The following is a 23,517-nucleotide window of genomic DNA, read 5'->3' as shown; positions in this document are numbered from 1 at the left end:
AGGCATCGGCTCTCTGCATCGGGGCGACATCAGAGGGCTGCGTCGGCGTCGGTGGTATCGAGACCTCCTCGTCTGCTGATGTCGTCGGACGGTGGTGCTTCGTCTGGAGTGCAGGTGAGGGCTGTCCATTCCCCTGCTGGTGGCGGTGAGCCTTCGGGTGGGTCTCCCCCTACCCTGAGGGCTCCTGTGGTACAGCACCCCCGAGACCGACCCTCTTCGGCCTCGGCCCCGAGGAAGAGACGGCTGGATTCTACGTCCTCCTCATCGGTGCCGGGAAACTCCGGTGACGTGCTTCGTTCCAAAAAATCGAAGAAGCATCATCACCGGTCCCCTTCCCGTGTCGGCACCGAGAGCACTGGGTCACCGAGGGAGTCGGCACCCAGTAAGCATCGGCACCGAGAGGACCGCTCGCCCTCTGTTCAAGAGGTGTCGATGCGCTCCCCTTTGGACAGCCCGGAACAGCCTCCATGCCCGGAACAGGTTCTGACATCGACTCCTGCATCGGCTTCCATGTCTTTTTCCACAGCCGCTCTGCACGAGAGCCTCCGGGCCGTTCTCCCAGAGATCCTGGGAGAGCTGTTGCGCCCCACCCCTCTGGTACCGGGGGTGCTTGCGCCTCCGGTACCGTCGAGCGAGGCGCCGGCTAGCCCATTGTCCGGGGTGAGGTCTCCGACATCGGTGCCGCTTGCGGTACCGAGTGCGGTAGCCTCCCAGGAAGGCTCCCCGACTAGGTCGGAGGAGGGAGCTTCGCCGGTGCGGGCGAGGGAGTCTACCTCTCGACGCTCCCACCGTGGCCGTGGTTCCACGGAGTCGAGCCGGGCACGGTTGCAGACACAGGTCCGTGAACTTGTGTCTGACACCGATGGTGAGGCCTCGTGGGAAGAGGAAGAAGACATCAGATATTTCTCTGACGAGGAGTCTGAGGGTCTTCCTTCTGATCCCACTCCCTCTCCTGAAAGACAGCTTTCTCCTCCTGAGAGCCTGTCTTTCGCTTCCTTTGTCCGGGAGATGTCTACGGCCATCCCCTTCCCGGTGGTTGTGGAGGACGAGCCCAGGGCTGAAATGTTTGAGCTCCTGGACTATCCTTCTCCACCTAAGGAAGCGTCCACAGTACCCATGCATCGTGTCCTCAAAAAGACATTGCTGGCGAACTGGACCAAGCCTCTAAGTAATCCCCACATTCCCAAGAAGATCGAGTCCCAGTACTGGATCCATGGGGACCCAGAGCTGATGCGCACTCAGTTGCCTCATGACTCTGGAGTTGTGGATTTGGCCCTAAAGAAGGCTAAGAGTTCTAGGAAGCATGCTTCGGCGCCCCCGGGAAAGGACTCTAGATCCTTGGACTCCTTTGGGAGGAAGGCCTACCATTCTTCTATGCTCGTGGCCAAGATTCAGTCCTACCAGCTCTACACGAGCATACACATGTGGAACAATGTGCGGCAGTTGGCGGGCTTGGTGGACAAGCTCCCCCCTGAGCAAGCCAAGCCATTTCAGGAGGTGGTCAGGCAGCTGAAGGCGTGCAGAAAATTCCTGGCCAGAGGGGTGTATGACACCTTTGATGTTGCGTCCAGGGCCGCTGCTCAAGGTGTGGTGATGCGCAGACTCTCATGGCTGCGTGCCTCCGACCTGGAGAATAGAATCCAGCAGCGGATTGCGGACTCGCCTTGCCGTGCGGATAATATTTTTGGAGAAAAAGACGAGCAGGTGGTAGAGCAGCTCCACCAGCGGGACACCGCATTCGACAAGTTCTCCCGCCAGCAGCCTTCAGCCTCTACCTCTACAGGTAGAAGATTTTTTCGGGGGAAGGAAGACTGTTCCCTACTCTTCTGGCAAGCGTAGGTACAATCCTCCTTCTCGACAGCCTGCGGCCCAGGCTAAGCCCCAGCACGCGCGCTCTCATCAGCAGCGTGCGACTCAGCAAGGCCCCTCGGCTCCCCAGCAAAAGCAAGGGACGAGCTTTTGACTGGCTCCAGCAGAGCATAGCCGACATCCAAGTGTCAGTGCCGGGCGACCTGCCAGTCGGAGGGAGGTTGAAAGCTTTTCACCAAAGGTGGCCTCTCATAACCTCCGATCAGTGGGTTCTCCAAATAGTCCGGCAAGGATACACCCTCAATTTGGCCTCAAAACCTCCAAATTGTCCACCGGGAGCTCAGTCTTACAGCTTCCAACACAAGCAGGTACTTGCAGAGGAACTCTCCGCCCTTCTCAGCGCCAATGCGGTCGAGCCCGTGCCATCCGGGCAAGAAGGGCTGGGATTCTATTCCAGGTACTTCCTTGTGGAAAAGAAAACAGGGGGGATGCGTCCCATCCTAGACCTAAGGGCCCTGAACAAATATCTGGTCAAGAAAAAGTTCAGGATGCTTTCCCTGGGCACCCTTCTCCCCATGATTCAGGAAAACGATTGGCTATGCTCTCTGGACTTGAAGGACGCCTACACGCACATCCCGATACTGCCAGCTCACAGACAGTATCTGCGATTTCAGCTGGGCACACGTCACTTCCAGTACTGTGTGCTACCCTTTGGGCTCGCCTCTGCGCCCAGAGTGTTCACGAAGTGCTTGGCTGTAGTAGCAGCGGCACTTCGCAGACTGGGGGTACTCGTGTTCCCATATCTCGACGATTGGCTGGTGAAGAACACATCCGAGGCAGGAGCCCTGCAGTCCATGCAGATGACTATTCACCTCCTGGAGCTACTGGGGTTTGTGATAAATTATCCAAAGTCCCATCTTCTCCCAGTGCAGAAACTCGAATTCATAGGAGCTCTGCTGGATTCTCGGCTCGCACCTATCTCCCAGAGACTAGAGCCAACAACTTGTTGTCCCTCGTCTCGCGGGTGCGAGCGTCCCAGCAGATCACAGCTCGGCAGATGTTGAGATTGTTGGGCCACATGGCCTCCACAGTTCATGTGACTCCCATGGCCCGCCTTCACATGAGATCTGCTCAATGGACCCTAGCTTCCCAGTGGTTTCAGGCTGCTGGGGATCTAGAAGACGTGATCCACCTGTCCACGAGTTTTCTCAAATCCCTGTATTGGTGGACGATTTGGTCCAATTTGACTCTGGGACGTCCTTTCCAAATTCCTCAGCCACAAAAAGTGCTGACCACGGATGCGTCTCTCCTGGGGTGGGGAGCTCATGTCGATGGGCTTCACACCCAAGGAAGCTGGTCCCTCCAGGAACGCGATCTGCAGATCAATCTTCTGGAGTTACGAGCGATCTGGAACGCTCTGAAGGCTTTCAGAGATCGGCTGTCCCACCAAATTATCCAAATTCAGACAGACAACCAGGTTGCCATGTATTACGTCAACAAGCAGGGGGGCACCGGATCTTGCCCCCTGTGTCAGGAAGCCGTCAGCATGTGGCTCTGGGCACGCCGTCACGGCATGGTGCTCCAAGCCACATATCTGGCAGGCGTAAACAACAGTCTGGCCGACAGGTTGAGCAGGATTATGCAACCTCACGAGTGGTCGCTCAATTCCCGTGTAGTGCGACAGATCTTCCAGATGTGGGGCACCCCCTTGGTAGATCTCTTCGCATCTCGAGCCAACCACAAGGTCCCTCAGTTCTGTTCCAGGCTTCAGGCCCACGGCAGACTGGCATCGGATGCCTTCCTCCTGGACTGGGGGGAGGGTCTGCTGTATGCTGGTATGGGAAGACCTCTGGTGGGGAAGACTTTGTTGAAACTCAAGCAAGACCGAGGCACCATGATTCTGATTGCTCCTTTTTGGCCACGTCAGATCTGGTTCCCTCTTCTTCTGGAGTTGTCCTCCGAAGAACCGTGGAGATTGGAGTGTTTTCCGACCCTCATCACACAGGACGAAGGGGCGCTTCTGCATCCCAACCTCCGGTCCCTGGCTCTCACGGCCTGGATGTTGAGAGCGTAGACTTTGCCTCTTTGGGTCTGTCGGAGGGTGTCTCCCGCATCTTGCTTGCTTCCAGGAAAGATTCCACTAAGAGGAGTTACTTCTTTCTGTGGAGGAGGTTTGCCGTCTGGTGTGACAGCAAGGCCCTAGATCCTCGCTCTTGTCCTACACAGACCCTGCTTGAATACCTTCTGCACCTGTCTGAGTCTGGTCTCAAGACCAACTCTGTAAGGGTTCACCTTAGTGCAATCAGTGCATACCATTACCGTGTGGAAGGTAAGCTGATCTCAGGACAGCCTTTAGTTGTTCGCTTCATGAGAGGATTGCTTTTGTCAAAGCCCCCTGTCAAGCCTCCTACAGTGTCATGGGATCTCAATGTTGTTCTCACCCAGCTGATGAAACCTCCTTTTGAGCCACTGAATTCCTGCCATCTGAAGTACTTGACCTGGAAGGTCATTTTCTTGGTGGCAGTTACTTCAGCTCGTAGAGTCAGTGAGCTTCAGGCCCTGGTAGCCCAGGCCCCTTACACAAAATTTCATCATAACAGAATAGTCCTCCGCACTCACCCTAAGTTCTTGCCAAAGGTTGTGTCGGAGTTCCATCTGAACCAGTCAATTGTCTTGCCAACATTCTTTCCCCGTCCTCATTCCTGCCCTGCTGAACGTCAGCTGCACACATTGGACTGCAAGAGAGCATTGGCCTTCTATCTGGAGCGGACACAGCCCAACAGACAGTCCGCCCAATTATTTGTTTCTTTTGATCCCAACAGGAGGGGAGTGGCTGTGGGAAAACGCACCATATCCAATTGGCTAGCAGATTGCATTTCCTTCACTTACGCCCAGGCTGGGCTGGCTCTTGAGGGTCATGTCACGGCTCATAATGTTAGAGCCATGGCAGCGTCGGTAGCCCACTTGAAGTCAGCCACTATTGAAGAGATTTGCAAAGCTGCGACGTGGTCATCTGTCCACACATTCACATCTCATTACTGCCTGCAGCAGGATACCCGACGCGACAGTCGGTTCGGGCAGTCAGTGCTTCAGAATCTGTTCGAGGTTTAGAATCCAACTCCACCCCCCTAGGCCCATGTTTGTTCTGTTCCAGGCTGCACTCTCAGTTAGTTGGTAAATTTTTTAGGTCAATCTCAGTTATGTCCTCGCCGTTGCGAGGCCCAATTGACCATGGTTGTTGTTTTGAGTGAGCCTGGGGGCTAGGGATACCCCATCAGTGAGAACAAGCAGCCTGCTTGTCCTCGGAGAAAGCGAATGCTACATAACTGTAGAAGGTATTCTCCGAGGACAGCAGGCTGATTGTTCTCACAAACCCGCCCGCCTCCCCTTTGGAGTTGTGTCTTCCCTTCTCTTTGTCTTGCTACATATGAGACTGGCCGGCACGAGCCGGTTCGGGCGGGAAGACGGCCGCGCATGCGTGGTGCGCATCGGCGCGCGAGGACTAGCAAAGGACTTTGCTAGAAAGTGTTCCGATTGGAGGGGCTGCCGTGGACGTCACCCATCAGTGAGAACAATCAGCCTGCTGTCCTCGGAGAATACCTTCTACAGGTATGTAGCATTCGCTTTTACAGATCGTGATATTCCAGTAGAAAAAAGCAGAAGTTTAAACCATTATTGAAGAATGCAATTTCTGATCCTAGTGGGATTAGTAGCTATAGGATGATATCATCCTTACCGTTTGTGATAAAAAATTATGGAAAAGATTTACGATGATTAAATTGATGTTTTGGAGACATTTGAAATCTTGGATCCAAATCATTTTAGAAAACAACATGATTCTGAAATTTTGTTACTTTCATTGTTTGATGTAGTGAGATCCGGATTTGGTAAAGGAAAATGCTATCTATTGATTTCTTTAGATATATCAGCAGCATTTAATACAGTTGATCATCGTATTATGTTGAATAGGTTAAAATCATTTGGAATTGATGGCACTGTGTTAGGATTGTTTGTTTCATTCCTTGAGGAGAGGCAATTTTGTGTAAGCCAAATGAATGATACATCCAATTTTGCCCATCTAAAAACAGGGGTTCCACAAGGATCGTGTTTATCAGCTGTTCTATTTAATATTTTTTGTTGCCTTTATGTAGACTGTTGAACTGTTTGATCATTAATTTCAAGATATGTGCAGATGATATCCAATTTTTGGTACCTTTTGAAACTACGATGGATGCTACATTTAATAAGTTGAGATCAAATGTACAATCTATTAAGACTTGGATGAAAGCAAACCATCTTAAATTAAATGTAGCTAAAATTCAGATTCATTTGCTATCTAGCTTTGTGGATAATGATGTGCCTTCTGAATTTCTTTTTGGTTCTACTACAATTATGATCTTAAATAAGATTCAAAACTTTTTTGATAATGGATTCTGTATTGAATTTAAAATAGCATGTGCAAAAAGTGATTAAAGATGTCTTTTTGAAATTGCATGTATTGAGAAGATTAAAAACCTTGCTCAGTCATAGCAATTTCTGAAAAGTGATCCAGAGCATCATTACACCTTTTTCGACTACTGTAATGGAATAATGCTCGGTCTAAAAAGACTCCAGTATGAGCCTTACAAATAGCTCAAATGATGGTAGCAAGGCTGTTGACAGGAAAATCTAAATATAATAATATTACTCAGTGTTGAGAGAACAATACTAGTTGCTGATTGAACAAAGGATTAAATGTATGGTGTTGTTTGATGTTTAAGGTACAAAACAGACTAGTGTCTCCTGTATTGGCATCAAAGTTACATGTGTACCAGCCTAGGCAATCATTGAAATCTGAAGAACAATACTCGTTTGATGTGTCTTCCTACCAAGTCATTAGATTGGAGGAATATAGAAATAAGATCTTCTTTATAGTTGGTCCAATATTTTGGAATACAATTCCAAAACGGTTGAGAGAGCTTCAGAGTCTGACTGAATTTAAGAAAGAAATGAGAACTATTCTATTTATTGATGCCTATGATGGACCATAACTTGTTCAATATTAGAAGCACAACACATTGATATATTTCGGTACTGGGGCATTGAGAATAATATATATTAAAGAGTGACTCATGTTTGTTTCGAGTTAGTTAGTTATGTTGTGAGATGTGTATGAATTGAATTATTGTGCATGTAACTTTGTAATCCATCTTATCCAAATTGTTATAATCAACTGATTAGAAGTCTTTTTTTTTTTTTTTTTTTGTAACCTTTTGAATTTCTTGCTAAAGAAATTAGGGAAATATTTTTGTTTGGGCCCCTAGAATAAACCTGACAATAATATAAACCTTTTCTTTCTTATGTAATCGCAAGAGTAAAAGTATACAGACTACCTTATGAAGAAATAAATATTAGAGAATCAGATTCTAAGGGTTCCCTCTCAATAGACACTACTATGATAGTGATGAGAATTTCCAGCTGAAACCTCCATCACCATGTTTTCATCTCTCTCCACCCCTACACCAACCCCTTTCCCTTCCTTCACCCTTCTCCCTTTTACCATTTGCTTCTGTCTCTTTTGACTGGACCCCTTGCCACACACTATGGCTGTTTCATTGACATAGCAAATTTATTTGCGATGGTTTATTTTGTGTAATGATAATATTAAACAGTGTCTCGTGTTCTATGAAACAATGGGTCATACAACAACTTCCTTTTATCTGTGTTTTTTTTCAGAAAGAATTCTGGAAAACATATACCGGTAGGGTAATTGCTCGGAAGGTGTTACCATTGTTACCTGCAAATAGGTGGGAAAATGTGGGATACAAATGCAGCAAATAAATAAATAATACAAATTGCAGCATTTTTGTGTTTTCACTGTGAAGTATACTGATAATGCTGAGTATTTCTAGATGAAGATCAGTGTGCCTCCAATCCCTGCCAAAATGGTGGAACCTGTTTGGATGAATTCCAGTCCTATGTTTGCCAATGCGCTGAGGGCTACGAAGGCAGAAATTGTGAAACAGGTGAGATGAGGCAGAGTGGTCAATAACCCCAAAATGAATGCTTCACAATACAGAGGCAACATGTTTTCCTGAGTGGGATGTTAATTTTAATTTGCATGCAGTGGTGCTTACTTGCATCCATTCAAGTCACTTTTGAATCACACGTCCCTAATTTTAAATTACAGTCATGCATTTAACCCAATGAAATGATGTATGAATAGCAAAGCTAATAATGCAGCAATATTTGGGTGCCAACAACTAATTAATTATAACTAGTAAAAAAGGCCTATTTCGGTATGAAATGAAATGGGCGCTAGCAAGGTTATCCCTCTCTCCCTCCCTCGCTCTCTCCCTCTGTCCCCTCCAAGTCCCACGGCCCCCTTTCTTCCCTTCCGATTTCCAGGCCCTCCCTCCCTCCCTCTCTCTCTCTCCCTCCCTCCCTCCCGCCCTCTCTCTCTCCCTCCCTCTCCTTCCCTCTGTCCCTCCGCCGAGTTCCAGTCCCCCCTACACTCTGTCTCACAGACACGTCCTTGCAATGCCTCTATCCGTGGACCTCCCCTTCCCGACACTGGCCCCACCCATCCTCCTACGTGCACGTCGCCCCCCCCCTCCAAAATCGCCAACCCCCCTCTGCTACCCTCCCCTCCCCCCTCTTACCGGGGTCACGGTGGCAGCAGTGAAGAGCCTTGCAAGTCTGCTGCCTTCCCTTCTCTTTGCTCTCAGCTCTGACTCTGGTCCCACTCTCATTTCCTGTTTCCGCAAGGGCGGGACCAGAGTCAGAGCTGAGAGCAAAGAGAAGGGAAGGCAGCAGACTCGCGAGGCTCTTCACTGCTGCCGCCGGGACCCCGGTAAGAGGGGGGGAGGGGAGGGTAGCAGAGAGGGTTGGCGATTTTGGAGGGGGGGGCGACTTGCATGTAGGGACGTCTCTGCCCGCTCCCGCTGTTCTTCAACACGCGTCTCTCACTGGGATTATAACCCTCTGCTGACGTCAGGCAAGCAGGGTTCTACTGCTGGCCAGTGACGTCAGCGGGCGATTACGATCCCAGGTAGACACTTTCGAACGTTCACATAGCAAATTATTATATTAGATTGACACTCATAAAAATTTGTGTGCACATCTGGCAGCAGGTTATTTTATAAGGCAAGGCACCTAACTCCAATATTGAGTAACTCAAAAGGAGAGTGTAGCTATGGGAGGAGCATGAGAATGTCAGAAGTGTTCCAAAAAGTTAGTATATACCCTGGTATTCTATATATTGCGCCTAGCATTCCACGCCAAAATCCAAGTGTATTCTATAATAACGCATGTAACTTAATTGGCTTAACAAGCCAATCAGCATTTTTAACAGCACTTAACAAGCGATAGTGAGCACTAATTGATAATAATTAGAATTTATGCGCATAACTTGCTAAACATATTCTGTAATGCACAGCACCTAAATTCTAATGTATGAAGCCAAAATGGTGCGTGATTATGGGTGGGAAATGGGTGTTTTGTGGGCATTCCAAAATGTATGCGCGCTGTTATAGAATTTGCTCCTCTGCGCCTACAGTGGTGGAAATAAGTATTTGATCCCTTGCTGATTTTGTAAGTTTGCCCACTGACAAAGACATGAGCAGCCCATAATTGAAGGGTAGGTTATTGGTAACAGTGAGAGATAGCACATCACAAATTAAATCCGGAAAATCACATTGTGGAAAGTATATGAATTTATTTGCATTCTGCAGAGGGAAATAAGTATTTGATCCCCCACCAACCAGTAAGAGATCTGGCCCCTACAGACCAGGTAGATGCTCCAAATCAACTCGTTACCTGCATGACAGACAGCTGTCGGCAATGGTCACCTGTATGAAAGACACCTGTCCACAGACTCAGTGAATCAGTCAGACTCTAACCTCTACAAAATGGCCAAGAGCAAGGAGCTGTCTAAGGATGTCAGGGACAAGATCATACACCTGCACAAGGCTGGAATGGGCTACAAAACCATCAGTAAGACGCTGGGCGAGAAGGAGACAACTGTTGGTGCCATAGTAAGAAAATGGAAGAAGTACAAAATGACTGTCAATCGACAAAGATCTGGGGCTCCACGCAAAATCTCACCTCGTGGGGTATCCTTGATCATGAGGAAGGTTAGAAATCAGCCTACAACTACAAGGGGGGAACTTGTCAATGATCTCAAGGCAGCTGGGACCACTGTCACCACGAAAACCATTGGTAACACATTACGACATAACGGATTGCAATCCTGCAGTGCCCGCAAGGTCCCCCTGCTCCGGAAGGCACATGTGACGGCCCGTCTGAAGTTTGCCAGTGAACACCTGGATGATGCCGAGAGTGATTGGGAGAAGGTGCTGTGGTCAGATGAGACAAAAATTGAGCTCTTTGGCATGAACTCAACTCGCCGTGTTTGGAGGAAGAGAAATGCTGCCTATGACCCAAAGAACACCATCCCCACTGTCAAGCATGGAGGTGGAAATGTTATGTTTTGGGGGTGTTTCTCTGCTAAGGGCACAGGACTACTTCACCGCATCAATGGGAGAATGGATGGGGCCATGTACCGTACAATTCTGAGTGACAACCTCCTTCCCTCCGCCAGGGCCTTAAAAATGGGTCGTGGCTGGGTCTTCCAGCACGACAATGACCCAAAACATACAGCCAAGGCAACAAAGGAGTGGCTCAGGAAGAAGCACATTAGGGTCATGGAGTGGCCTAGCCAGTCACCAGACCTTAATCCCATTGAAAACTTATGGAGGGAGCTGAAGCTGCGAGTTGCCAAGCGACAGCCCAGAACTCTTAATGATTTAGAGATGATCTGCAAAGAGGAGTGGACCAAAATTCCTCCTGACATGTGTGCAAACCTCATCATCAACTACAGAAGACGTCTGACCGCTGTGCTTGCCAACAAGGGTTTTGCCACCAAGTATTAGGTCTTGTTTGCCAGAGGGATTAAATACTTATTTCCCTCTGCAGAATGCAAATAAATTCATATACTTTCCACAATGTGATTTTCCGGATTTAATTTGTGATGTGCTATCTCTCACTGTTACCAATAACCTACCCTTCAATTATGGGCTGCTCATGTCTTTGTCAGTGGGCAAACTTACAAAATCAGCAAGGGATCAAATACTTATTTCCACCACTGTATATCTACACACTGATATTTACGCCACATTCCCTTGGTGTAAATGGATGTGCATAGTTCTTGGCAATGGGATATCAACTAAGCATATTCTATATACCATACCTAAATGTAGGTGCCGGTTATAGAACACACTTAGGCGGAAATTTATTCCTTGTGGATTTTTCAGGCGCCATGTATAGAATCTATCCCATAGTTATAGAATAATGGGTAATAAGTGCACCTAACTTAGGTAGTAGAACAAAAAAATGAGGCAGACTCAAAAAGGATATCAAAATGTAGGAGTCTTTATTGTAAAAGTCATAAAGCCGACCCAACACGGCCGTGTTTCGGCACCAAAGGCCTGCTTCAGGAGTCAAACAAATTTTTTATATTGTGGTGAACAGCTTAGCTTAAAGAATATGTCAAAATCTGGCCATGTTGTCCCAAATTTTAAAAAAATTGCTCTGCGATGCAACAGCGCCTTGCCGTTAAACCGGTGACATGCCAGCATTTACAGAAACTGACAGAGGGTGGAAGAAAAAACAAATCCAAGTGACCAGCACAACACAGTGGTGAGAGCTCCAAACAAAGTTTATTGGGACCCAACACGGTCCGTGTTTCGGCAAAAAGCCTTCCTCAGGGGTCTAAAAACACACAAATATTTAAAATCAATATACAATTGAAAATGATAATAAAAATCAGAAATATTATTATATATTTGAAAAATTTAATTAAAAAAAAGAAAAAAAACAGAGAGTTGAAGTGGGATTGAAACCTGGGTCTCCTACAGTCAACTGCACCGACCACTAGGCTTCCCTTCAGACCTGCTTGCTGATGTATTCAGCATGCCTACAATACCTGATATTGTCATGAAGCCTAATTTCCCTTTCCAGTGTCACTTTCAGGGTTAAGGCAGAGAGAGGGACAGTAACCACTGGGGGGGGGGGATTAAGGAGGGGGTCACGTCTTAATCCCTCCAGTAGTCAGCTACTCAATCAGGGCAACCTTTTATACCCCGGATGTGGTTGAAACAGGTCGAATTTAGGATGCCCTTCTGTTTTTGATTTGGGCGTTTCTTCCCATTCGATTATTGCTAAATTTGGGCCTTCCCTAGTTCCACTTTAAACATGCCTCCTTGCTATTTGGGTGAACTGCAGTGTAGGACGTCCATAATTCTGCCTGCTGAGAGTCATGATTCGCATGTTTTTGATAGAAGGATGTATTTTCAGGTATTTTGAGATATCCATCTGCTTTGAAAATGAGCGCCATGGGCACATAGGTGTCTTTAGAAAATAGGCTGCAAATAAACACTTTCTTGCCCTCCTATAAGTGACTTATTATAAAATGATCTTCTATGCATATATTTTTGTTTTTACAATAGTAAGTGCATAATTTTGCCTAGAAATTCACTCGCACAAATAGCAGGTGTACATTTCTGTAATTTTCAAAGAGAAAGCTTTCCCTTGAAAACTGATACAAAATCCATGGGTAAAACCTAGATATCACATATGTTGAATATCCGATCTTGCTTAATGTAACTTAGCAATGGCAGACACTGGAACCTACAGCAGCTTGCATTTGTTTCCATTATATGTTGCTCTGGTGTGTTTAAAAACCTGACCTGTGTCCCATCTGAACATACACCATAAAGCTGTTTCAAATAATTGACCTAATTAACTCACTTGTTCAATACATTGAAGCTCAGATGTTTGAGCTACAGCAGTTCTATGGGAATGTGTAAGTGTCCTTTTTTTTTCGTTCTCAGCTTTGAATAATACTTTGAAATGCGTTTATGATAACGGTAACTGTGAGCAGTTCTGCAATGACACTCCATCTACCATTCGGCAGTGCAGATGTGTGGAGGGATACTCCCTAGACAGCGACGGGGAATCTTGCATTGCAGAAGGTAATGAGGCCCCTTTTGCCTCCTATTGCATTATTTTTATGTGTGGGACTAACTTTTGGTGACAGAAACTGTTGAAAATATTTTAGTGGCTCTGATATCAAATGGAGAAGTTAGATTTAAAAACTCCATCCTCTTACTATTCGCAAAAAGAACATTTTTTTTCTGTAGGATGCTGTGATAGGTTGGGCAGGCGGAACTAGGTTTTAAGTCAGGGTGAGATTTGAGAGAAATACAAGTCTTTATTTAAAACTAGAGACATAGGTAGTGCCTGACTCATCTTTCCAGACTTTAAAAAATAAACTCTCTTGGGTTCCCTCCTCCCAGTATAGCCTTTCCTGATCCACTCTGGGCCTGGGATTTTAACTCCCTTCCCCTGAGTTGCCCTCTGCTCTGGGTTTCTTAGCTAGGTTTCTGTTAAGGTGGACCGGAGATGTTGTTACTCCCCCCCCTTAAGGTGGGCTGAGATATCTCTCATGTATAGCCCTTCATGTGCATTTTATAAAATATGAGGGTAAACCCCGCCTCAGCTCTACCTAAGCTATGCTTTGGGAATACCTATGAGTTCATGTCATTTTGTCAGTGCATGAACTTGTGCATTGGGCTGTACAATTGTATAACAGTATTTGTGCAACATATGCTTTACACATTGGAAATCTGCAACAGACCTGCAATGAGAGGGCCTATACAGCAGTGAAAATTCATGTTCTCAATGGTTTTCTTTAGACGTGTGCCTACAAGCAAGCTATTTATGATGCACAATATCTTACACAGATCGGCAAAACTGCTAACTTCTCATGAAGATTTCAAAAAAACCAAAATAGCAGTGTTCAAACGTCTATATCATCATATCAAACAAATTCAAAAAATGTCAAAAATGGGAGAAAAAGTCTCAACAAGTACAACAACCCTCATAAAAACAGTTAGTTGTGCGTACAAAAAGTCATCATAGACTAAAAAAAAAAACCCCGTAGACAAAAGAATTTTTTACATATCTTTCTAAATTGCTTTTCTCATAAACAATCAAAAAAAGTCCATAGAGCCTTGAGTATACTTAGAAGAATGTCAACATGGTTAAATAAAATGCAACGAAACACTTAACTTTATGGCGTCTCTACACGCACTCTGGAGTTCACAGTGACAGATGCCATAAAGATAAGTGTTTCGGTGCACTTTATTTAACCATGTTGACATTGTTCTAAGTATATTCAAGGCTCTATGGACTTTTTTTGATTGTTTATGAGAAAAGCAATTTAGAAAAATATGTAAAAAATTCTTTTGTCTACGGGGTTTTTTTTTAGTCTATGATGACTTTTTGTACGCACAACTAACTGTTTTTATGAGGGTTGTTGTACTTGTTGAGACTTTTTCCCCCGTTTTTGACATTTTTTGAATTTGTTTGATATGATGATATAGACTTTTGAACACTGCTATTTTGGTTTTTTTGAAAGATTTATGATGCACAGCATATTCATGAATGCAAATCACATTAAAGACTAGTACAGGGAGAGTAATAGTATCAAAAGAAAGTATTTCCCACAGAAACACTGCCCATGTCGGGCCATTGGTACAAGATTTATGTACAAGACATATGATGTACAATTAAAGGTTTGTCTCGTTGGTGAAGGCTCCTGGTACCTTTTTTTGCAGTCATAACTGCATGTACCAATGTATTGCCCTAAAAATCCTTCTTTATCCTGTTCAAAAACAAAGGTCACCAGCACCATAGCTCTCACACTCCTCTTCCCTAATTCCTTACCAGCAGTGGCGTAGCCACAGGTGGGCTTGGGTGGGCCCTGATGGCTCAGGCCCACCCAACAGTAGCACATGTTTAGTGGTAACTGGTGGGAATCCCAAGCTCTGCCAGCTGAAGATTTTTCCCCTGATGGTAAAGAAAACGCTACTCTCCAAGACACCGGCACCTGCGCATGCTCATTTTTCAGTGCATGCCTGCTGCCAAGGTGGAAAGAAGCATTTTCCCACCAGCTGAGATCATTTTTTTTGGGGGGGGGGGGGGAAGAACGCTTGGTGCCCACCCAATTCTTGCCTAGGCCCACCCAAAATCTGTTGTCTGGCTACGCCCCTGCTTACCAGAGGGCTGAGACACCAGGGCAGCACTAGCTGATAATTCAGGGAGCTCTGCGGGATTCTTAGGCGGTAGAAAAAACCCCAAAACACTTCCCCACAGATGGCACCAGTTCCTTTGGGATATTAAAAGTCTCATCAAACTACTTTCTCAGGGTATCCAATGGAGACCCTAAAGGGCTAGCTTTAAATTAGGTATTAAGATTCACACACTGGTTATGAACATAAATGTGTAGTATACTATAGTTTATTAAAAACTTGATATACTGCTTATACAACGAGTTCGCCAAAGGGGTTTACAAAATAAAATAATAATAAAAGGAAGGAAAGGAAAGGAACACCATTATAAACAGGAAAGCAAACATTCATTCAAGAGTGAGAGATGGAGTGAGGATAAGTGGTATCAGCTTCTGCAAGGACAAGAAGTGACTCTCTATCACAGGGAGATACCTTTCTCAGGTACTAGAGGCAGTGTGTCCGAAGGCCAGTTGGAAAAAATAAGTCATTAAAAGTTGTTTACATTTTGGAAAAGAAGGTTCAACTCTAATTAAGGCTGGGAGATCATTCCAAGATTTTAGAGCCATAAAGAAAAATGCAGAGGAATGTGTTGAATTATAATGAGCCATTTGAGGTGAAGGTAAGGATAAGCGATTAGCATCCAATGATCTTAAATTGTGATTAGGAATGCAAGAATAATTAAACAAGAGAGACACAATGGCAAATCTAGGTGCAGGGCTTTATGGGTAAGACAAAGAGTTTTGGGAAATTGCTTGATAATGGAAAGGCAACCAGTGTAATTTTTCAAGGAGGGGAGTAGCATGATCAAACCTATGAGTTCTACACATCAGTCTAACAGCTCAGTTTTTGGAGTGTTTGAAGCCTATGAGACAAAGAGTTGGAAGTTCCGCATATGAAAAAAAGCATGGACTAATATCTGTAAAGCTGTAAAGCCTTGGCATCAATAGAGCTTCGAATAGATCTAAGTCTCCTGAGAGTAAGAGATCCTGTTTTTACTAGCGAGGCTATCTGTGAAGCAAAAGTCAAATTTGAATGAAAAATAATTCCAAGATAGCGAAAGGAAGTAACTACAAGAATTGGTCTATGAAAAAGAATGGGAATAACAGAAGGAGTAGGGTGAAATCCCAGAGGTTACTATGTTAGAAGGATTGAGTACCAGTTTGTGGCTTGATAACCAGTCGGCGAAGGCATCAGGATAGGTTTGTAATGGAGAGAGGTCCAGGAGAATGTGAGATGTGGGAAATACTAAAAGACTATCATCTGCATAAATGAAAAATCTAATATTGTGATCCTGAATCAAAGTATACAGAGGACTTAAATAGATGTTAAAAAGCAAGGGAGACAGGATAGAACCCAGAGGAACACCACAAGTCAGTGGTTGTGGTTTAAAAGTAGAGAAAGGGGTTGAAACAGTGAAAAAGTAATCTGAAAGGTATAAAGTAAACCACCTCAGGACAGTACCCAAAAGCCCGATTTCATGAAGACAATTAAGTAAGGTAGGGTGACAGACTAGGTCAAATATGGTGGAGAGATCCAGGGAAACAGTGAGAGCAATTTTTCCTTGATCCAAGATAGCGTGAATTTCACCTAATAAGGCAGTTATTGTGGTTTCTGTACTATGGGATGAACGAAATCCTGTTTGATGAGCGTGAAGGATGGAGAGCTGATCACAATGGGAAATAAGCTGATCAAAAACAATCTTGTCACAAAGCTTGGATAAAAATGGGAGCTTGAAAATGGGATGGTGATTTGATGGGCAAGATAGATCAGATGTCTGCTTCCTTTCGGGACTTGGGGTGACAGCTGCTTGCTTCCATGGTAGTGGTATCAGACCAGGAGAGAGACTTTCCATAACAAGTTAGAGACGAAGGAGTAGTAATCCATGCTTTGGATATAAATGCACATATATGTACATAAATGCCAAAAATTCACCTAAGTGCTATTCTATAACTGCGATTCCGCATAGTTTCCAGGTGTACATATGGACTAGGTGCACAGTTACATATGTAACTAATTGAATAGTATAATTTATGAGTACTAATGCACGCATCAACCTTTTCCTATATGAGCACGGAATTCTGGAACGCGTTACCACGCAACCTAAAAACGATCTACGAACTAACCAACTTCCGCAAATTATTGAAGACCCATCTCTTTGACAAGATATACCACAAAGATCAACACATGTGACATTCCCCACCTATATCTGGAAACGTCTTGTAATGTTTTCTGTTGTATTGCTATCATGTATTTCTTCACCATGTAACCCAAAATCCTTCTGTAACACCAAATGTCTATTTTCTTATTTCCACTATTCATGATGTATTGTAAGCCACATTGAGCCTGCAAAGAGGTGGGGAAATGTGGGATACAAATGCAACAAATAAATAAATAAATAAATAAAAACATAGGTGCACACACATTCTCTATGGCTGGCATAAGTGCTCATGCCTAAGTGCATATGCGTGTATGTACCGAGTTACACGGGTATTCTATAGGAAAGCAGGCACCTACTTATAGAATTATCCCTTAAAGGAACTCATGGGAAGTTAACAAATCTCAAATTCTACTTGGTTTGGTTATTCTTTAATTTTCACTGGATAGCCATTCTCTACTGGATTACCAGTGCAGTAGTGGATGCTTATTTTCTGCAGATTGCTCCAGCACACCAATCTTCTTGACCTGGGTCCCTTAGCTCTTGCTCCTTATGACCTCTTGAGGTTCAGCCTTTGCTGAGAGCGTCCCAATATCTAGAACATCGAGTCACTGAAGTGTCTAAACAAACCAATCCAGTCATATAGTATAAAGAATGACCATAGAAGGCTTCACAAAGCTGACTCCCAAAGGGTAGGGAAACCATAGATGGCAAACAAGGCTGAGACTTACCCAGCCCTGGTCTAATAGCACTAGTCAAACTTTTCTCAGATCTCAATCTTGGCATTTCATCTGCACAGGCCATTTGACCAGGCTGCAAAGGTCCACCCAAGATAGCAGTGTCCAAAACAGCCAGCAATAAGAATTCCTCCACTGTACTCCCAAGTGACAGCTGAATCGATTCTGCAGGACCCTGTTCTTCAGTTCTTTCAGTGGGGGGAGAATAGGCCTGCTGCACTGATCTTGACTAAGCGAGACCTCATGCTCCTTGTGGGCCAGTTCATCCTGTAGCCTGCCAACACTTGAAGAAAATGCAGCTATCATAGGGTATAAGAAAGTATATGATGAAATAAGCAGCTGCTTCCAAGATGCAGGCACCAGAGGCTCTAGAGGGTAGTTCCAGATCTCGCCCTTGCACTTCAAAAGGCTTTTAGAAGGTAATGCAATCCAAGCGGGTGGGGGGGAAGGATAGCCCCAGAGTTTCAGCAAATCATGCTGGTGCCACCTTTCTCCCAAGTTGTGCTTTGTTTAGGATTATACTTTTATATCTTCTAAAATATACTTACTATAATTTCATGTAGTGGTTATTTTATACTTCTACAGTTGATTATCCCTGCGGGAAAATACCTGTTCTACAGAAAAGAGAGAAGACATTAGATGGACGAATTGTAGGTGGTGATGAATGTCCTAAAGGTGAATGCCCTTGGCAGGTGAGCCTTAAAACAGTTTTGCTGCTTGTTGAGCTAATTTTATTTTTCTAATAGGAATGTGGTTCTAGTAAAGTGCTACACACATGTTGATTCAGTACTGTTTGAAAATAGAAGAAATAAAATATGTTTAGTCAAATCATAAAGAGAAATTTTAATAGGAGGTATCGACAGAGCCAAGAAATGGAAAGTTATCTATTTAATGGCAATTTTGTAACAAGCTGCTTACATTTGCATGCCAACTGTGTGCCTATACAAAAAAATGGGTCACAAACTGGGCTGTTTTGAAGCCGCCCTTAACTGGCATCACTGATGAGGGCCTTGGAGGAAGAGTGAGGTGTCGTGTTTCCCCGTTATATTGCTCAATAACAACCAGGAAAATGTACTCATGCTGAGTACATTTTCCTGGTTATTATTGAGCACTAGCTAGGAATCTTACCAGTGAAATTAGGGATTTGTTGTTTTTTGAGCATTGATTGCCCATTATATCAAGCAGACTCCTTTGGTTAAGGCTGTTTGTTTGGCATTTCTCCTGAGTGGATGTTTTGTTTAGTTAGATTTTGCTCACACCTTTTTCAGTAGTAGCTCAAGGTGAGTTACATTCAGGTACACTGAATATTTCTCTGTCCCAGGAGGGCTCACAATCTAAGTTTGTACCTGAGGCAATGGAGGGTTAAGTGACTTGCCCAAGATCACAAGGAGCAGCAGTGGGATTTGAACCGGCCACCCCTGGATTGCAAGACCAGTGCTCTAACCACTAGGCCACTCCTCTATTTGTTCAGTAAATCTTTTTGAACACTATTGTTACCCCTGAGGCAGGCGTTTTATGACGCCGAAACACGGACCGTGTCAGATCCCTTTGTCCAAGCAGCAAATAAAGCGTCTCCTGTGTTGGATTGTCCCTTGGCCAACCACTACTCTTTTTTGATTGTACTCTTTACGTAGAGGTCTTTCCTGCTTGCTTTAGCATTATCTCTGAGTCCTGTTAAATGATGTAGTACAACTCCATTCTTAACTTCTGTGATTCATTTTTAACAGATTGTATTTCGTATTTCTCCATCACCTTCGGCCTCCTGCTCCTTGAAAACCGTAAATTTGCGGAATGTCAGGAGCCCTGTTGTTTTATTTGAACAATAAAAATAAAAAGTGTCCCTGAGTAAGAGGTCATGAATTTGATACACCGCCTTTCTGTGGTACAACCAAAGCAGTTTATATACATTATATGCAGGTACTTTCTCTGTCCCTAGCAGGCTCACAGTCTAAGTTTTCTACCTGGGGCAATGGATTTTTTGCACTACTATAAGGAAAAAAATTTCAAGCTGATTTTCCAATGCTTGTTTCTTTCTAGAATAAAGTAAAAGATGAATTTAACATGTCATAATTTGTTTGCAGGCTTTGCTGAAGCATGGTAATAAGTTTATCTGTGGTGGCACCCTGCTTTCTCCAGTCTGGGTAATCACTGCAGCTCACTGTTTATTCAACATACAGGCCAACCAACTAACTGTAACACTAGGTAGGTACTTTGCTCACCTCATCATCAACTGTAAATGGCTTTAATGTGAAACTGTGTTTTAAACCATATGCTAGTTGCGCGCTAAAGTTATAGAATACCACATAGCACCTAACTAGCACTTACATGCATAACTGTAAACGTCACGTGTGTAAAGGCTAATATTCTATACCTTAAGCATGCATATTGACTCACAAAACCTGCAAGAATCACAGGTAAATATACATGCATAAGTGTTCACATATAAATATTCAGTCCACCACGGTAAGCAGTTTGCAAGCCACTTCAAGTCGCGGGCTGACCTAACCCTGGATGTTCAATGGCGAGGCCTGTGTGACTCCTGGCATTGAGTATCCGGGTATGTCTGTTGACCTGGAAGTTAACCAAGCATCAGCCGATATTCATACTAGTGCCCTGTTAACTCACCAAATAAAGTTAGGACAGCTGATTTGCTGTCCTAACTTTATACAGTTACTTAGCCGGTTAGCGGACTGAATATCGTTGTTAATTGGCTAAGTTGCTATCTGAAATAGTTCAAAGCACACAAGTGAATAATACAGTCAACCCTCATGTTTTTATGCAAGTATGAAGGAGGAAAAAGATCTCATAATACTGTGACAATTCTTGAACAGGAACCCCCGCTTTAGCTTCAGCGGTTGTATGTGAGGGTTGACTGCATTATTCACTGGTGTGCTTTGAACTATTTCATACTGTTGGAAGTGAAGAGGATCTGAGTTGATTTTCACTAAGTTGCTACTCTGCCCTAACCCCGCTCCTGGCCCAACCCTAACCTAGCTAGCAACACTTACCGGTTAAGCACCACTGAATACTTGCAGCCGGCTTGTTCAGCGGGGTTTAACCAGGCAGGTGCCTCTTCTGTCTGGTTAAACCCTTTTGAATATCGACCCAATATTTTATAGGTGCACATTACAACTCTGCTCATGTTCTGTCCAAACTCCTCCCCAGACATGTTGCACAAAAGTAGGTGCATACATTCTCTGTACCTAATTTATACATGCATAATCCAAGGGTACTTTTATAAAGTCTGTTAGAGAGTTTAACCATTGAAAAAAAATCATAAAATTGTTCCCAAAATCACAACTTAAAAAAGGTAAAAAATCTCTTCCCCCACACATCACCAGCACAAAATTTGAATGCCTTCCTTCTACATAACCAGTCAGATGGCAAATTCAGTGAATATATAATTACGGGACCACAATTGCAACACCACTGTATGATAATGGTACCTGATTAATCAGTTTGTAAATATCTCGAGTGTAGAATCACATATGTAGTAAATCCACTTAAATACCCATAGGAGATTCTCTGGTGACCTCAGCGGTGCTCATTGCTAATACTTAGAGATATCTTCAATTGTACCTATAGCAAGATCGATCTCTCCAAGTTTTTGGTTAAATGGAGGAAAGACTTCAGAAGCTCTGCTTTCACTATGAATGACTAGTTCTTGTGAATAACAGACTGCCTCATAACTCGTATAAGTAGTTACTTATAAGAGATATGAGACAGTCTGTTATTCACAAGAAATAGCCATTCATAGTGAAAGCAGAGCTTCTGAAGTCTTTCCTCCATTTAACTAAAAACTTGGAGAGATCGATCTTGCTATAGATACGATTGAAGATAATTCTAGTGGCAAGTACTGTTGGTTGAAATTATTAATACTTAGAGATAGCAATGTGTCCAGCACCCACCTCTTCATTGGTTCACCCGATTAACATGTATCAATTTATACTTATACCTAATTTTTATGTATATAGTTCAAAGATCTTTGCAAGGAGTTGACCCAGAAAGTAATAGCAAAGCTGGCGCTAATAACGGCTTAGGGGGATTGTCCTTGAGACAGCTCGTCTATGGGCGAAACATGCATGTCGGACACTTAAATCCCTCAGTCTGATGTACAAAAAGATGAGTACTTTATCATTGAGCTATATACATAAAAATTAGGTATAAGTATAAATTGATACATGTTAATTGGTTGAACCAATGAAGAGGTGGGTGCTGGACGCATTGCTATCTCTAAGTATTGGAAATGAGCACCGCTGAGGTCACCAGGGAATCTCCTATGGGTATTTAAGTGGATTTACTACATATGTGATTATAAACTCAAGATATTTACAAACTAATTAATCGGGTACCATTAACATTAAGTAGCGTTCCCTCTACATAAGCCATAACCTCGGGCAATTTCATCTCCAAATACAAACATGATTGGATGTGTGTTCCTTTGCAGGTGAACATCGAATGTCTGTGTCAGAAGGAACCGAAGAAATAAGAAGAGTTGCTAAAATAATAATCCATGAACACTACGTGTGGTTTTCAACCAACCATGATAATGACATAGCCCTCTTAATGCTGGATCAGCCTGTTAACTACACCGACTATATAGTTCCATTGTGTTTGCCAGAGAGAAGGTTTGCAGTGCAAGCACTGCTTTCCATCAGGTATTCCATGGTGAGTGGATGGGGGAGGCTTTTGGAAAGTGGCGCCTCACCAGATGTCCTCATGAAGGTAGAGGTGCCCCGCATCAAGACACAGGAGTGCATCCAGCACAGCAAATTGAATATTTCAGCAAATATGTTCTGTGCTGGTTACCTTGAAGGAACAAAGGATTCTTGCAAGGGAGACAGTGGTGGCCCTCACGCCACACAATACAAGAACACGTGGTTTCTGACAGGCATTGTTAGTTGGGGGAAAGGATGTGCTAAAGTAGGTCTCTACGGGGTTTATACACGCGTTTCAAAATATCTTGATTGGCTAGAAAATAAGATAAAACCAGAGCATGAGAGTTCACCCATACAAGCTAGCTAGCCAACTGAAAATAAGAAAGTATAGTCTTGATGATTTTTATTGTCAAAAATGTTGCTATGGGAGAAATAGGAGAAACTTTAAAAATAAAAATAGAGCTTTTCTGCATTCTCTACCTCCCCACCTCTCCCTCCACTAGTCCGTTCCCCTCTCTCTCCTTCCCCTCATTCCCTTTCCTCCTTTCCTGAAGTTACTATTGAGGAAACTACACTTCTCCTTTCTTCCTCAAAATGTACCACCTGTTCCTCTGATCCCATTCCCACCCACCTTCTTAATACCATCTCTCCTGCTCTTACTCCTTTTATCTGTCACATTCTCAACCTCTCACTTTCCACTGCAACTGTCCCTGCTGCCTTTAAACATGCTGTGGCCACACCTCTCCTTAAGAAGCCTTCACTTGACCCTACTTGTCCCTCTAATTACCGACCCATCTCCCTCCTTCCCTTTCTCTCCAAATTACTTGAGCGTGCTGTTCACCGCCGCTGCCTTGATTTTCTGTCCTCACATGCTATTCTTGACCCACTACAATCTGGTTTTCGCCCTCTCCACTCAACCGAAACTGCGCTTACTAAAGTCCCCAATGACCTATTACTGGCTAAATCCAGAGGTCTCTATTCCATCCTCATTCTTCTTGATCTTTCCGCTGCTTTTGACACTGTCGATCACAGCATACTCCTCAATA

At 44.1% G+C, this 23,517-nt stretch overlaps 1 protein-coding gene across 1 annotated transcript in view; it reads left to right on the top strand.

The window, feature by feature from the left end:
* The window catches only part of F7 (coagulation factor VII), a 37,032-nt gene extending 14,089 nt beyond the window's left edge, over positions 1 to 22,943 (top strand). Inside the window, exons 3-8 of the mRNA XM_030201528.1 lie at positions 7,525 to 7,549; positions 7,701 to 7,814; positions 12,681 to 12,821; positions 18,399 to 18,505; positions 19,895 to 20,015; positions 22,261 to 22,943. Coding sequence (XP_030057388.1) covers positions 7,525 to 7,549; positions 7,701 to 7,814; positions 12,681 to 12,821; positions 18,399 to 18,505; positions 19,895 to 20,015; positions 22,261 to 22,838 — 1,086 coding nt within the window. The 3' untranslated portion in view covers positions 22,839 to 22,943. The remainder of the gene's footprint in view (positions 1 to 7,524; positions 7,550 to 7,700; positions 7,815 to 12,680; positions 12,822 to 18,398; positions 18,506 to 19,894; positions 20,016 to 22,260) is intronic.
* The last annotated feature ends 574 nt before the right edge of the window (positions 22,944 to 23,517 follow it).

The sequence above is a fragment of the Microcaecilia unicolor genome, chromosome 4 (assembly GCF_901765095.1).
Source record: "Microcaecilia unicolor chromosome 4, aMicUni1.1, whole genome shotgun sequence".
Classification (NCBI taxonomy): Eukaryota; Metazoa; Chordata; class Amphibia; order Gymnophiona; family Siphonopidae; genus Microcaecilia; species Microcaecilia unicolor.
Note: the sequence above shows the minus strand (reverse complement) of the source record. Positions and strands in the feature narration are given on the sequence as shown.